General features: G+C 42.1%; 1 protein-coding gene across 5 annotated transcripts in view; it reads left to right on the forward strand.

Moving 5' to 3' along the window:
- The window catches only part of LOC135917492 (putative fatty acyl-CoA reductase CG5065), a 119,115-nt gene that overhangs the window by 56,081 nt on the left and 46,265 nt on the right, over positions 1-16,769 (forward strand). For 3 of the 5 annotated variants that reach the window (XM_065451063.2, XM_070535162.1, XM_065451062.2), the window contains exon 13: positions 1,891-10,045. The exons of the other annotated variants lie outside the window; for them this stretch is intronic. In XM_065451063.2, the coding sequence (XP_065307135.2) occupies positions 1,891-2,044 (154 nt within the window). In that variant the 3' untranslated portion in view covers positions 2,045-10,045. Of the gene's footprint in view, positions 1-1,890; positions 10,046-16,769 lie in introns of those variants that run through there. 5 annotated transcript variants of the gene reach the window in all.

The raw sequence follows: 16,769 nt of genomic DNA on the forward strand, positions 1-16,769 counted from the left end.
TTTGATATGTTGTATGTGGCACTGAACGAGAGTTCGATGAACACATCTGTATTGAGTAGAGTGGAGAGTGTCGTGGTAGAAAATGCGGTGACAAAACACTGCGCAATGGCAGCAGCTCCAAACACCTTTGAGTGGCCGACAAAGAAAATGATGTTGGCGGGTGGTGGCATGAGCTGTCAAATGAGGGAGGAAGAACGTCACCCAGTGAGGCGTTGGCACGAAATCAAGGATATGAGGCACCAACAGAGTCGAACACTGAGAGATCGCTCCGAGACACAGGGCTCGAAGATCGCTGGTTTCGAGGTCGGTGCTGTCGGAGTCCAGACCCGAACTCGAGAGCCTCGACAGAACCAGGTTGACCCTGGCTGTCCTTGGAGAGATCCACCGAGTGTAGGGCTCGGCTATTCTTGCTGCATATGCTGCTTCCGTTCCTGGTCCTGGTACTGAGCCACCATGCGGAAAGTAGAGGTCACCTGAGGGTGACCAAAGGCCGGGAGTGATGCAGGTGAGAGGCGCTAGGCTAGAACTGGGAGCCAAGGACAGGCACCGCTCAGCAGTAGTGGTCACACTTGGACGGCCTCTAACTCCGACAGTCTTGGACTCTGACGTCCGGGGTTGGCTTTATCGTGCATGTGCACCTCTCTTCTGCCACTGCCCGCCACACCACTTCCGCCATCATCGCAAGTGCCATTGTGTGCTGTCAACACTGCCACCTGAGTAACTAAGACATTCGATGACTGAGTTTCTTTTTCCTTGTTCTAGAATGACAGTGATTTGAACCTTCGGCCTGCATTAACGCAGCTAGTGGTACTTTACTTTTTCTGTGCTTTCTGTGTGCTCTTTGATATTCTCTTGTCTTTTTTTTTCCTGGTAATGAATATTAAGTTTGTTTTGGGGAAAGCGACCCGCCGTGGTTGCTTAGCGACTATGGTGTTGGGCTGCTAAGCATGGGGGGGGTAGGGGGGTAGGTCGCGGGATCGAATCCTTGTTTAATCAAATACAGTTGAACCCTGATTATACAACTTTCTTGGGACTGTAAAAAAGAGTCGTAAAATGCAGGCTTCGTAACATCCGAACATAGACCTGCCGTGGTTGCTCAGTGGCTTTGGTGTTGGGCTGCTGAGCACGAGGTCGTGGGATCGAATCCCGGCCATGGCGGCCGCATTTCGATGGGGGCAAAATGCGAAAACACTCGTGTACTTAGATTTAGGTGCACGTTAAAGAACCCGAGGTGGTCGAAATTTTTGGAGTCCCCCACTATGGTGTGTGCCTCACAGGATCGTAGTTTTGGCACGTAAAACCCTGTAATTTAATTTTTTAATTTAAGTTTTTTGGAAAGCAAAATGGCTTTGTCTTTCCTGAGCTTAGGCTCTGCCTCAGTTTAACGACTCGCATTCGAGGAACCTGTCATCGCATCGTACAGTGGCACACTTATACATGGTATTTCCAACGGCATGTTACTACAGTTCGATATAGGCAATATTTTGGCATATCCAGGATCGATTGGCTGTTTCAGGGAAACAATTAACTTGGCCATGTTCATGCATTAGTATAGCTCTAGAACAGTTTTTTTTATTGCCATGTTTAGCTGCAGCATCTGCCTGTTTTGTACAGAATAAGTCAGAAGTATGTGTCATACTCAATGGTTCCAGATGTAAAATATCAATCTTATTGAAATGAATAATAGTGTTTGTTGCCATCAGAAAGGCAGGAGAAATTTGTTGCCTTAAAGAAAAGGCGCACAACATAGATGAAGATTATTGCTTGCGGACAAATAAGCCCCAAGAGGTGCTAACTTTTTCTAAGAGTGCAGTTGTGTGCTCAATCAGTAATTTAAGCTGAACCACAGTCATCACTCACCGTTGTATTTCTCTACGTTCACTTTCTTAGGCAACATGCAGTGCATGTAGCCCTGAAGGCACTTCTGCTGCTTGGTTTCCTGAGGCTGTTGCTGGGCCGCTCAAAAGTGGTGCGGCAGCTGTTGCAGCTGGTGATGGGACTGCTGACGCAGCTGCTGTCTGTCATCCGCTTCAGCTCTTCCTAGGCACTACATTTGAGGATGTGCCTGTTCTTTTTACAGTGTTTGCTTTCAGAAAGCCACTGCTTTGTTCCATGCAGCCTTGACCTAGTATTCTTTAATAGTGACTGCTAGTAAGCATTTCTTTTAACCCGTTCTTTGCCACGGAATACCCACAAGCACTTGCTCATGCTGACCATGGGGGCCTTTCACTTTGGCTACTTCTCTTAGGAGTCTTTTGCTTTCATCAATTCTGCCTCTGATATTAGTTTTTGAGCCCACCCAAGAAATGCATTATAAAGAAGGTAGTGTCTACGTTGACAGGCACGACTGACTTTCCTCCCAAGGTTCCATTTTTTTGTGTATTTTCTTGATTACTTTTAGTTTTTGCAATTTTTGCACATATCTGCTAATGCCTGCTTCTGTTCAAGTAGAAAGCTCAAGGCTGTCTGGAACAAAGTCTGTGTCCATGCTCTAGAACTCCGTTATCATGTTCCTGTTTTTAAATGCTGTTGGTCTATTTTGTGAAAATAACCTTGCATTCACAAAGGCACAAGAATAAGCAAAAACCTTTCATTATGCGGCATTTATACAAGGTATGCAAATGTATGTACCTTGCTGTATTGTGGAATTCTTTTGGTTTAAAGAAATTTTGATGTTTAATTTACATTGCAGATTGTACAAGCTTGCCTGCATGTGGTATCATTGGTTGAAATGTTTAGTTTAAGCTGTTGCGTGTTAGATCAGCTGGCAGTACTGAGCTAATGCATCAATTTACTCAACTTGCGCACCTACTTGTGTGCATACATTCTGTTCTTTGTTGTTGCAAAAAGCAACTTAGCAAGCAAGCTGCTCAGAAAAAAGGTGTATTTTGCATACGGCTCTGTAGTACCTTGACAACATTTATTTACACCCTGTGCATTGTTTATTTAGGGGTTCGGCCTGACTGTGGTTTCAAAAGTGGTATCAGTTGTGGGAGAAGGTAACTTCAGTGATTAACGAAGCCCAGGTATTTAACAGCTTCTAGCGTTTATGACAAATCAGATGTATTCTTTAAGCTGCCCAACTTCTTTATCTGCATCACTTCTGTTTACTTGTGCTTGCATTTACATACTTCAGTGGTAGCAATAGCTGGAGCCCCAAAAGTCTCAACATCTCGCACAAATGTGAAAAGAAGTATGTAATTTTTATGATGCGGGCAGCAATAGAAACATTATTCATGACTTCAACTTTCCTACAATAAATAAAAATGCAATATTTGCATGATTCTAACGTGCGCCTTTTTGAATCAAATGTGCATTCAAATTTGCATGCACGTTACAACCGTAATCAATTCTACTCAAAATCAAAAACGAAAGCGATTCTTACTGAAAAGGAAAGCTCAGTGCAAGGTAGCCAGCCACACTGCCATTGAATGGAAGTTATCTTATGCCTTGGTTTGCAGTCGCCATATTCTAATTTGTTGTATGTGTGGAATTTCTAACGTATTAGATCGAAATGAAGACGATTTTCTGTGGTTGGTAGACAGAAAAAAGAAGGTGTCGTAGGATACCGATAGTGACTTGCCACTAAGATACAGCTGGGTGTGTGTCTGTGTGCCTTTGTGTTTTCCATAAAGTTGTTTCAACATGGTATGTGTTCACTCAGGTTTCGTTACTTGATGTGCACAGTAGAATTGCCACCAAGATTTTGTAAAAATATATTTGGGCAGTAATATAACCAGACATTACAATGGGGAGCACGGTAGAATTGTGCAAATACGGCAGTATACTGTCGTGAAACATCACTTGATCAAAGCATACAGAAATGAAGAACTTTAGCCCCTGCTGATTTGGTCAGATAAACTGCAGCAAGCCTCATTGGACTATCAGTTAGAGGGTGTCGCACACTCTCAGAAACTGCTTTAAAGTCTTTATTGTCATCAGGACAGTAATAAAAAGTGTGACCCTAGCTAATCAAGCCAGCTATGTCACCATGTTCTGCAGGTGACACCATTGCTGGGTGAAGTAATGGCCAGATGTCAAGCACTTTGTGTGTCTTCTACTGTCAACTGGTTTTAGCGGACAACTAATACCAATTGGCCAGCCCAAGATTTTCTTCACAGGCAGAGCTGATAGGGGTGGTTCAGGCAAATATTGTTTGTGATATAGGATATTGACATTGATGTTGAACATGGCTGAGGCTGAGTACCAGGGGTTTAGTCATTTAATTGTGTAATTGCAGTAGTTAAGACAGTTTTAGCACCTTGTAACTAATTGTTATTTTACACCGTATTTATGTGTTTGATGTAGCCATTTGAATCGAGTAAGTATGTCTGCTCATGGAGAGCACCAGTGTTGTAACCGTTGCACTCAATTCAGCATAATTCTGTTTGTGTGCGATAGCATTTTTATGAGGTACTTTGAAACACTCAGAGTGAGCGGGGCATCCCACAGCATAGGGCGGAAATGTTTTTTATACGATGGAGCATGTGGTGGGTGCCCAACATGCTCCCATTTCTATTTTAATTTTTCTAATTTTCAATCGAGATGCCTAGTGACTGCTCCAGCTGATATAGCATGAAAAGTTGTATTTCCCTCTATATAAACGTGAAGATGCTGGCCATCTTTCAGCATTGTCTTGCCTGCACAATTTTTTTACGTGTATGATGAAAATCTGAATTCACATTTTATTAACACCTTCTGTTGCCTTGCATTCAGGTTATTCTTTAACACTGTCAGTTAAGGCTAAACCCTACAAGAGTGATTTTGTTCGCGAATGGGATGGCTTCGAGCGCCAAAACGAGCCATTGCTTGAACAGATCACTTGATCTTGTCGCTCGATTGCTCAGTTCTGGAAATCTAAAATTCGTCGTTCCTCACCCAAAAGTGCTATGAGCGACTAGCCAATAGTGCAAAACTGGAACTGGATGTACATCACTACCGATTGTCACACGGAACGAGTAAACGATTGAATTTTTGTACGTGCAAGGATAAGAACCTACTACAAGACCTTCAGAAATATATTATGCTGCTCTTTTACAGTAAAATACATGAAATAAATTAATAAAGCATGCGTCACACTAGTTTCGATGCGTATTTGATGCCCTCATATCGGCAACACTGGGAAAACGTCGCCCAAAATGGTTGCTCGGGGGTGCGACTTGTAGGCGACGAGCGAATGCGACAACCATCTCTGTGGCATCGCTTGTCGCTGTCATGTGCAAGATTGCTTGCATGGGGTTATTGCATTACCTAAAAAGTGAAGAGCAAAAAGCAAAACTTTTTTTTTTTTAGAAGCAAATTCTGGTAGCTATGATGAAGTGGTGCGAAATATTGCTAGAAGAAAATGGCATAGTATGTGTTGAGTGTCTGAATTTAGAAATCAAACATCAAAGGGGCATATGCCTACTGGCTAAACTGAGATTACAATAGGCTGCAGATAGATGGACTAGCACAGAACTAACTGCACTTGTTAGAAATGAACAGTGCACATGTGGCATAATTTTTCTGTCAAAATGCTACACAAAGCCATCGAATATGCAAGCAAGATGATGAAGTCTCGTTTAATGTGTCAGTGCAACAACATACATGCGAGATTGAATTTGTATCTTTTTTTAGAAATGTCTGAGCTTTATGTGCTACATACTGTGCTGTACCAGCTGTCTACCCACTGGGCCCTTTGGGAGGATGTTTAAGTTCAGTGAAAGTTGGCTTGTTCTTGCCTGCTTTTTGGAACTTGTGGTGTCAGGGATCTTTGTTTTCTAGGGGCATGGTGTCGGGAGTTTTTATTTTTTCCAAGGGTTCTTAACTAACAAAGAAGGATGCATGTTTTGCTGCACATACCAGCAAAGCATTGCACTTTTAATGCAGGCTTGTCACCAAAGTGAAAAGTGAAAGCAGGACGTTTAATGTACCTCATTTTTGCCGACCTTTTGGTTGCATTCATAGAGAAGCTTGTTACAAGCCCTCTTGTCTCCAAAGACATTTTGAGCCCATAATGGCATTTCTTGACATAGGGCCCCTTAAAACATCTTGCAAAAGTTTTTTAAATGTTTTGTGTAGGTTCAGTCATCACTCAGTAAACCTTTTCCTAAGTTTAGTTCTGGGTTGTTTGTTCACCTGGCTCTGCAGTAGCAGTTGCAGTTAAAGAAAAGAGAAAAAAAAACATGTATTCAGGAAACTGAAGACTTGTTTTAGTGGGAACTGCTCTATTTAGTAAGTGCTTCTTCAAAATGTGCCTGCATTGCATTTCCTTGTTAAAAACTCATTGCGCGATTCTTTCAGCCACTTGATTACATCTTTGTAAACACATGCAATATAAACTGCCATTTGAATAGAACAAATACTGTCTCGCTATTTGTAGATGCAGAAATTTGGTACTGAAACAGAAACCTAAAGCGTTCTTTGTAAATGTACCATATTCTGTTGCTAGGGTATACTGCAGTTTTTAATCCCTACTTGGCAACACAAAGCTGTTCCTGCATTCATCAGCAGCTATGTTGTTCCTCTTGTGCTTTCTTTTCTTACAATTATGCGCTGTAATGAACTGCACATTATCCGCAGTCGACTTTGCAGGTTTCTTTATTTTTAATTGCACACATCTGTAAAATGCATGCATAGAGTTGCCATTACATCTGTATTAGTTGACAAACTTTGCAAGCGCTAATCAACCGAAAATTTAATAAGGTACAAGATAAGCTCTTCTGTGACTGTATGTGATGAGCTGTCTTTTCTATGTGAAAAGTTTGCTACAGCGACTTTTCTTTTTTGTGTGGCCTCTCTTCAATGTGCTATTGAGGTCACTGAGTTGCAACATGTGAGGCGTGGCCGGAGCATGCTCAGGGGCAAGCTAATGATCGCACAAGCGAATGATCACACGCACAATGTACATTAGAGAAATGTCTCCTGCGTTTTGTCGTTCTAAAGGTGGGTGTCAACCACATAGTGTTTTCCATCGCTCCCTGCTCCTCTTTCAAAAAAAGTTTGCACCGTTTCTGGCCCTGCACTGAAAAATGGCATGCCACTGTTCCATTCCTACAAGTTCTTCCCTGAGAGTGATGCAGACTTCTGATTTGTTTTCATTGAAATGAATAAGTATTGTGCATAAACATTGTATTAATGTGGTATGCAGCAGTATTCAGTTTGGTCATACTTTTTAAAAAAATTCTCCTCCGAGGTACAGGAGCTAAGAGGCATTCCCACAAGGAACTCCTCTTTGCAGGAATTGCCGAAAGGTGTTTCTGACAGCGACTGCTTCACTTGAAGGGCAGTGCATTTAGAAGGTCACTTGGCAGAGTTTAGTAAGAGCTTCAAGACACGTAGAGAGTGTGATTGCGTCTTTGGAGTGACGGAGCCCTCTCCACTTCTGTTCGCACTGCTGCCACTTCTTGCCAGAGTGCACTTCCTCTTTGCCTCATGCGTTGCAGTGCAAACTGAATGCGGCAGCAGTATATATACTACGTTTTGAGAGCGTATTTGGTTGACGCAAAGTTCAGTTATGGTGGACTCTTAGGAATTGCAGTTTTTGTCTTGGTCCATTTTGCAGCTGTGCTCCTCACTTGAATGCCATACTGTGCTTCACAGAAAATAACTGATGCAATGACATACTAGTTTATGCTCCTGTCGCACACTTTAAATGTCAAGTGCATTTCTATTTTCTTGCTTGCTCTATTGAGATTTCTTGTGCATGTAGTCACTGTCGCAGTCAAGTCCACTGCAGGTTGTATGTGCTTGTGCACATCTTTATGAGCCATTGCTGAGAATTTCGTTGTGGCCATATTGTTATACAGAAACAGAAGTGGCACTTGACATTGTTCTTTCGTGGTTTTTTTTCCTGACTCATGTTTTTCCATTTCAATGTGCACGTCAGTGTCACAATTTACACTCGTGTTTTAATTCTGGCCACACAGATCGCAGAAGCGTTTTATTCTTTTTCTTGGTATCAGTGTTTGTGTACATGTGTGTGTGAACATGTGTATCTGTGTGCCTGTTTGTGTGCACAAGCCACTTCCTGGCTATTGCATATTTTTTCTGCATACAGTCCCTTCCGTTCGTTGTGGAATGGGCAAGTGTAGGTGAAGGCTTGTTTCTTTCATGCCTTTATTATTATAATTATTCATATTGTTTTGATAGCAAGTAGCTACTAGCTGATATGCAACACTTCATGTTTTGCTGTTGTACACTAACGTGCGTGCGTATAGAAAAAAGGAATGTGTGCAGTTGCTTGATTCTTTAAATTGCTGGTCACAGTGGTTACAACACCTTCTAGAGCAGTGTAGTACATGTTATAGAAACTTTTTTTTATTATTATTGCAGAATTGCTGCCACTTTTGACAACTAAGATTATCACTAAGCTGTATTTTCAGAAGCAAGTGTTTCGAGCACTTTCAAGTGTTGGTTTTTCTGGCACTTTGTCGCAAATTTTATGCTTTTGTGAGGCATTAGTTTTGCCTTAGTACTTCAGAGCAGTGCCTACAAATCATAAGAAAAGGGAACGTTTTTGGAGATTTTTTTTTATCTTACTGATACAAAACTGTAAAGGCAAACATGGTGAGGATTTCCTGTGGAAGGGATAAATACATATCACGATTTTGCTGCGGTTATAGTACTTTCTGCCGAGTCATTCTTTATTATAAAGGACTGGCTGTGTCGGATAGTACTCTTCTTTTTAGAACTATTGGTACCTGCCAGTGTATTTGGAGAAAACTATTTGCGTGACAGTAGAACAATTGCAGTAATGTAAACAGAGCTTCAACAGCTGTGGAGAGCTGTACAATGAGCCATTCATAGTGTTTTTGGTCACTAATAAGTATGTCAGTTACATTCTCTCTTAAAAATGCACTTGCAGTATGTTTATGCAGTTATACATTCCCAGGCATTCAAAGTTTTTCATTCCTGTCAGTCTAATCAAAGCTTGCTGCCATATTTAGTAACTTTGCAGGTTAGGTAATTGGCATGCCAAGTTCCTTACGCTTAGCTGCACTTTTTCTTCTTAGTAGATAAGCTAGGTAATTTCGTTTTTACAAGCAGAGCTTAGCTACATGCATGGCCTGGAAATGCCAGAATATAATATTTGGGGCAGTGGTGCTGACTAAGACAAGGTAAACAGTTCTTCATCCTGCCATCTGCATGTTAGTGCATCAGGAAGCTATTCTGTCTCGCTCAGCCTTGCATGAGAAGTTTATTAACCTTTAAGGCTTGGTGTCAGCGCAGCCTTTTAAAAAACAAAGTGCACCACACGAAGCAGTACACAAAACAATAGTTAGATTTTGTTAGGATTCAAGGTTTGCAGCGAACGTTAGAGGAGCAATCGAACTTGCAACCCAAAGTCCAGAGTTTCCATGTAGAAACTTGTCCAAGGCACCATGCAGGCTGACCCTTTTGCTAAGCTTATTGATATTTTTGTATATGCAGTGGGCCAACTCTTCTGTTCATATATATGGCTTTTGAGGATTTTAAGCTGGGACATACATTATCACACAAGGCACATTTGTCCTTGGGTATAAAATGACAGTTGGAAGCTGTTATGGGATTTTGATGTTTGTATGCTATGGTGCCTATGGTGGCAGTAATATGGTGCCAGTAATATGGTGGAGGCTTGTTTAAAATTATATGCTCACTCTCGTGTTGCTTTATGGTATTGGTATGCATTCTTGCTGTTGTGTGGACATAGTTTATTTGTTCAGCAGATAGTGAAACTACTAACACTGATAGCAACTCCAAGCTATTAAACATAACTTTTTTGTTCTTAGTACGGAAAACCTTCTGATAGTGGTTGCAGCCAAAACTGACTAGCACATTTATTTTTAACGTTTACACGTGTAGTGTCTTTAGCGTCCATATGGTGATTGATTTTGTTTCAATTGACATATTTTTCAATCTCAAGTGGCAGTATACTGTCCATTTCAGTAGAAAGCAATTTGGGCTGCTGTTTGTGTACACCGAGACATAAATGCAAGGAAAAGGAATTATACAAAGGTCTTTGATGTCAATGATTGATATGTCATGTACTGAAGACTGAATGTCAATAAAGACTTTTTCAAGTTAACAGCATGGTTGAGATCTGACTGCAGTCTTTTCTGGTAATATGCAGACAGACATTGCCACTGTGGCTTTTCTTGTATGGTTTGTTGGCTTGTGCAAATTTAAATGCACTTAAGTCAATGGCATTGCCAGGTTAATAACTTTCTTCAAAGAACCAAACAAGGCATCTATTTACGGGAAGGTGGAGACTTCAAATAGTCAACAATGCTTGAACAAGTGACATCTCGGGCTGTATTCCAGTGGCTATGGCTTCGTGCCGCTGAGGTCACTGGTTCGATCCTAGCTGCTACAGCTACATTTGGTTGCAAAAGGGTCGCTTCACGAACCCTTTTGCAAACTGATTTTCTTGCACTTGTTGTTACTACTGGGTGGAAATGTTGAGTTGAACACAGGCCCTACACTAGATGGCATAGCAGAACAGTTAAAGCTAATTGCAGGGGATATTCAAGAAATTAAGAAAAATACATAAACACTAGACTTCATGCAATTGACAAGAAACTTGAAAAGATAGCTGGCATTGAAAAACAGATCTCGGAGAACAATAAACGAATATCTAACTTAGAAAAAAGCCTGATGGCTATGGAAAAGAAAGTGGAGGATCTGGAAAACCGGAGCTGTCGGTCCAACCTTGTCATATACGGCATTGAAGAACAACAAAAGGAATCAACATATGTGCTTCTTGAATTGGTAGAAAAGAAGATTTTAGATGGTATAATAATTCAGATAAAAACTAAGGGAATCGAACGAATCCACCGCCTAGGTAAAAAGAAGCAAACTGATACTTCTAGACCTAGACCCATAATCCTTACACTACTCAACTGTCGAAACAGTTTGAATCCTCAAGCACTGCACGATGCTCCTAGGCTCAGGTTTCTCTATCAGTGAAGATTTTTCTTGCAATATTCGAGACATAGGAAGCGGTGGGATCGAACGAAAGAATACCGGGATAGGCAGGAAAGGGTGTCGCTAGTCTACGATAAAGTGCGTATAAATGGTCAACTTTTTGTTTGGAATAGGGACCATGACGACTTAGTTGCAGCCCCAAAAAAACGAAGAAAAAGACTCCTTACAAAAGAGTCACACGAAGTCGACAGAGGTAACCCTACTGAATGTGAACGTGCGAAGTCTTGCAAATAAAGTAGGCCAATTCGAAGCTCTTGTTCTAGAAATTAAACCTAACATTATTGCCGTCACAGAAACATGGCTTCACTTGGATATCTTGGACCATGAAGTCTTGCCACCGAAATATGTGATTATGCGCAGAGATAGGGGCACTGGAGGCGTGGGTGTCATACTTTTCTTTACGAAAACTACGATGCACCGTTTTACCAGATAACCCAGAAATTGAAGCGGTGTGGTGCAAACTACAGCTGCAGAAAGGCTACATATTTGTAGGAGCTGTCTACAGACCGCCTAAAGCTGAGACAAGCTATCTGGAACTTCTTCTGGATTATATGCACGATCACATGACAGATAACACGATTATCATGGCTGGTGATCTTAACCTGCCTGAAATGGAATGGTCGTCAAAAAAAAGTGCGAAGTGCAGCGAATGACGTCATATTGGATATGTTGTTCAACCTCAAGCAACTGGTATATGTCAATGGCAAATCCAGTTCTATTCTAGGCATTGTTCTTGTTGGTGACCATTTCCTGAATGACCAGACATGCACCAAAATCTTAGACGGCATATCCAATCATAAATTAGTCTTATGCACACTGCCTCTACCTGGTCTTGTACGACACCACAGCCCTCTAAACCATGTCTGCTCTGTTGAATGCAAGAACGACGACGCAATAATCACATATTTCAGTCACGAATTTCTCGACTTTTCAGATCGTTGCTCAGATAAAAACTCAATAGATTATATATGGTTGCAATTCAAAGCACACGAGAAATAATTCACGTGAAACGTAAAATTAGTAAGCTGAGGAAAGCTAGGAGGTCTGGCTTAGCCGGTAATTTCACTGCTCAGATTTCTGCGTTATCTAAAACATTGAAAAGCAAGATATGCGTTTCGAAAATGCACTACTATGGTACCACTTTAGCCAAGTTCATGAAAATGTCACCAGCAAAATTTTGGCATTACGCAAGTGGTAAGCATTGCGATCGAAAAGCTCCTCCTTCAATAGAAGTGAAAGATAAGGCGAATCATTTCAATCACTACTTCCACTCGATTTTTCCAATCGATAATGGACTAGTGCAACATTCCCCAATTATCCCATCTACCAAAAATAAATTACTAGAAACCCCAGAAATAACCGACAGTGGTATACTGTGTCTGCTATTGAACCTTGATGAAAAGAACAGCTATAGCCCAAACGGGATACCGGATGCTTTTCTCAAACGTTATGCTGAACCAGTTAGTAAATATCTAGGCTTAATATTCACAAAATCTATCCAGGATTCACAGATTCCTTCCGAATGGAAAGTCAAAAAAATAATCCCAGTGCATAAATCCGGTGACAAGACGATGCCATCAAACTACAAGCCCATTTCCTTGACTTGTACCAGCTGTAAAATACTCGAGCATATTGTCCTTAAATTCATCACAAAGTTTGTCGAAGACAATGATCTCAACCAGCATGGATTTCGGAGAGGCCTATCGACCGTAACGCAACTTGTTGAGATAATGCATGCCCTGGCCCAAGGCATTACCGAACACTCCCAAATTGACATAATTTTTATAAATTTCTCAAAGGTGTTTGATCGGGTTTCCCATGAAAAGCTAGTTTTCCAACTGGTCCGCAAACTTGGGGATGGGCCAGTGACTCGATGGATATCAAGCTATTTGTGCATATATATAAACAATTTGTGCAATGCAGTGATCACGTTTGTGACACATTCAATGTCATACCAGTGTGCCCCAGGGATCCGTCTTGGCACTGATATTATTTTTGTTGTTTATAAATGACCTGGTAGTCAACATTAACGCAAATATTAGGCTATTCGCAGGTGACTGTGTAGTGTATAAAGAGGTTAAAAGCTACAGTGACCAAATTGAGCTGAACGTTACCCTGAATGAAGTAGTAAGTTGTTGCTCTAACTGGCAAATGGTGATTAATTCAGACAAAACAGTTGCGATGTCAATAACAAAAAACAAGCTTAGCATTTCCTTATGGTTTTAATGATGTCATGCTCCGAAATGTAAGCCAGTACAAATATCTTAGTGTAATAACTTCTGATCTCAGTTGGGCAGTTCACACGGAAGCTATAACCACGAAAGCAATGAAAAAATTGTTTTCCCTTAAGCGGACGCTGCGGCACGCTGACTGTGACACAACATTTAGCGTACACCACACTTGTCCGGCCGATTCTAGAATATGCCAATATAATCTGGTTCCCCTTAACAAGTAGCGCTATCAGCATGCTTGAAAACGTGCAGCACAAAGTGATTAGATTTATTTTTAACCGTTTGGGTGCCTTGATTCCCCGACAGAATTGCTACGCCATGCAGGTTTGCCCTCAATCCACAGTTCACCTAAAATTCACCGCCTGAAGTTCTTATATATGCTACTGCACAACTATTTTAAGATAGACCACACAAAATACGTCGAAACTAAACAAACAAGGCACCTACATCATACACGTGATCCCACACTCCAAGAATATTCATGCAACAACAATACGTTCTATTATTCTTTTCTCCCTGGATGCATTCAGGAATGGAATTCTCTTGACCGACTTGTAGTCGAACAGCAAAGAATTGATGATTTCCCTAAGCTATTATATAACTCACTTAATACGTACTCATCAGCCTGATGTCATAGTAATTATTTGTATTCTCGATATGATTATTTGCTTTTTCTACTGGCATGCTTGTCAATACTCATATTCATACTTACGGTTGTACGTATATTTTGTTCTTCTTGTTTGTGCTTGTTTAGCATATCTGCCCCTGAGAATTACTATTATTAATTGCTTCTTTCTGTACCCCACTCCTTTAATAACCCTGTCAAAGGGTTGATAGCAGGTATGTTGAAATAAATAAAATGCATAAATAAATTTCGGTGGGGGTGGAATGCAAAAAAATTGGTCTCTCCCGTAATTGAGAATAGATGTAAACATGAAATGACAACCAGCAAAGCAGATTGGTTGGAGATGATAATAGCCACAATCTTAAAATGGGTGTAGCACATGTTCGCAACGGCACACTACACCACATCTCGCCGCACCACACCATACTGTGCACTGGTCCATATGGACACTGCCACGCTAGAAGAAGAAAATTGGCTGAAGGTGGCATGACAGGCAGTGAAAGACGTCAGGGAGATGGAACACACTGCCTAGCTAGAAGAAAAGGGCCTGAAGAAGGTGCCACGCAGCATGGCGCCATTTCTTGAGGAAATGCAAAACCGGCACTGTGGAACTCGCTGACTGCTGGCATTCAGAAGAGCACTGGCAATCCTGTCTCGGCACCAAGAGATGATAATGGAGTATATGGTGCCCTACATCTGCCTTTTGAATGTTGCTAATGAAAATGACATTAGCCATTTGAATTTGAACATTAGGCATCATTAGCTACAGGTACCATCTTCTGGTTTTGAAAGAGGCTGGCTTTAGCGTGGGTTTTCGGCAAATGGTTCAAGCTTTGTATGCTCTACCAGCTTCTGCTGTTCTCGTACAGGATCACGTCTCGCAGGCTTTCATTGTGGGTCATGGTATATGGCAGGGGATTCTCTCTCACCTGCCCTCTATGTACTCGCTTTTGAACAGATTCTGCAGAGGTTGTCCTGTGACAGTAGAATTGGCAGGTTCCTACTCCCACCAGGTTCCCCTCCAATTGCACTGTTCGCCTGTGCAGATGACTTGTCTATTGTCCCAGACAAGGCACCAGCGTGCACAGTCTTGGATTTCATAGACAGTTACTGCAGGGGGAGTGGTGCAAGGTTGAATAGGCCAAAAAGTGCAGCCATGTACTTTAATTCCACTCTGTCCAGTTCGCATCCCGTTCATGGTCTACCTGTGAAAACACGCTTGCGAATTCTAGGTTTCCAATTCAATTTGGATTGTCCGTCTCCTGAAAACTCGCAGCAAGCGACGGAGAAACTTGAAATCGGAATTCAGGAGTTCAGGGCATTGTCGTGTCTATTGACAGCTCAAGCAACGATTCTTCGGTTGCTTCTGTTTTCCACTTATCTAGCATGTGCGCCTCCTGCTTCAATGCGAACCAAGTTTATCGTGGATAGGGTTCCGTTTCGTCTTCTTTGGAAAGGGACAAATGGCTATGTTGCTCGGCGGGTGCTCAAGCAGCCCAGGGATAAGGAAGGACTCTGAACTCCCGACCTGGGTATCGTGGCTACTGCACTGCATGTCAGGTGGACCCAGGTCGCTCTTAACTCAGACATGCTCCCGACTCGAAGCTTTAATTCCTTTTTTCTTAGCGCTTGACTCTGTTGGTTTTCACGATGCACATTTTCCTCCTGTGTGCCTCTCTCAGGTTCTTCATCTACCATTTATGTGGCGCTTGCCAATTCTCTGGTATGCCTCTGCAAGGTTCACCCCGGCATCTATGTAGTTTCAACTCCAGTTCAAGAACCAGTCGATATCCTCACCCAAAGTCTCCCGTCGCATTGCCAAAGGTATGACCTGACCTTACTCATGCCAAGCTGGAAGCTCATTATGGCGAGCTTCCTTGATGCCAGGCGAAATATGCTCGTGCACTGCCTGGCGCAGGGCAGTCTTCCGGTGAGCAAGAACCAGAGGCAGAAAATCCAGAGGATTGGCAGAATCGGTATGTAACCCAGCAGTCAGCTTAGCGTCCCAATCACTGCCACTTGGGAAGTCAACCAGGCAGCGCCGTCCAGCATGCGCTATTCCCTCTGAAGCTCGAACTGTCTTTTTCTTTCCTTTTGTATGGGAAAGGAGTGTTATGTTGTAGTGCCAGAGCCTCCACGAGCCAGTGGTGGCGCTTTTCATGGCAGCACCTACGGTACAAGAAGACAACCAGCAATGACGATTGGCCAAAGAGCCAGCCTGAGCGTGCTACATGTATCAAATAGACATCTGCTTGTTCCTGTTCGGCTTGGTGTCTTCATATCAGCTGGCCATGAGGCCCCTTTTGAGGCCACCAAAGCGATGTCTCGGTGGAGTTCGCATGTCACTTGCCGCCTGTGACTCTGCTTTGCAGTTAAGCGGTGCCATTCTTGAACGCAGTCAGCCATGGCTTGTTACATGCGATCGAAGTGTGCAGGAAGCAAAGTTAAACAGTTAACCGAGTCAACACAATCAGCATCCGGATGGAGGGAGGTGGTGGGCAAGGGCACTGGCCTCCCCGCCATTATAGTTTTCTCTCAACAGTTCTGCCATCGCCCATTTTGATTTTTTTTTCATGCAGCCTGGTTGTAACAATTATTGGTCATAAGAGTAGAATTTTCATGGCAGTTGAATATTTTTATAAGTGTGTTCGACTGTATTTTTTACTAATGCTTCATAATAAAACTTGAGCAACATGCAACAGTTGATATGCAGTGACTGCATCTACAAATGGGTGGGAGAAGCAAACATTGCCACATTGCAAAACTATATGGCTTGTAGATATTGTGCTCAGAGAAAACAAGAACAGAGTGTTTCACCTTTCCAAGATTTTATTCCATTTTGTAATGGCTCTGTCTGCGTTGCCTATTTTGACAGGTACACAGAACCTCGTCAGTAGCCCCCAAAAAGGATGCTTGTTCTAAGAAGCTTGCACTACCATGCTAGAATTTAGTGACAAGGACAATCTCAC

The sequence above is a fragment of the Dermacentor albipictus genome, chromosome 3 (genome assembly GCF_038994185.2).
Source record: "Dermacentor albipictus isolate Rhodes 1998 colony chromosome 3, USDA_Dalb.pri_finalv2, whole genome shotgun sequence".
Classification (NCBI taxonomy): Eukaryota; Metazoa; Arthropoda; class Arachnida; order Ixodida; family Ixodidae; genus Dermacentor; species Dermacentor albipictus.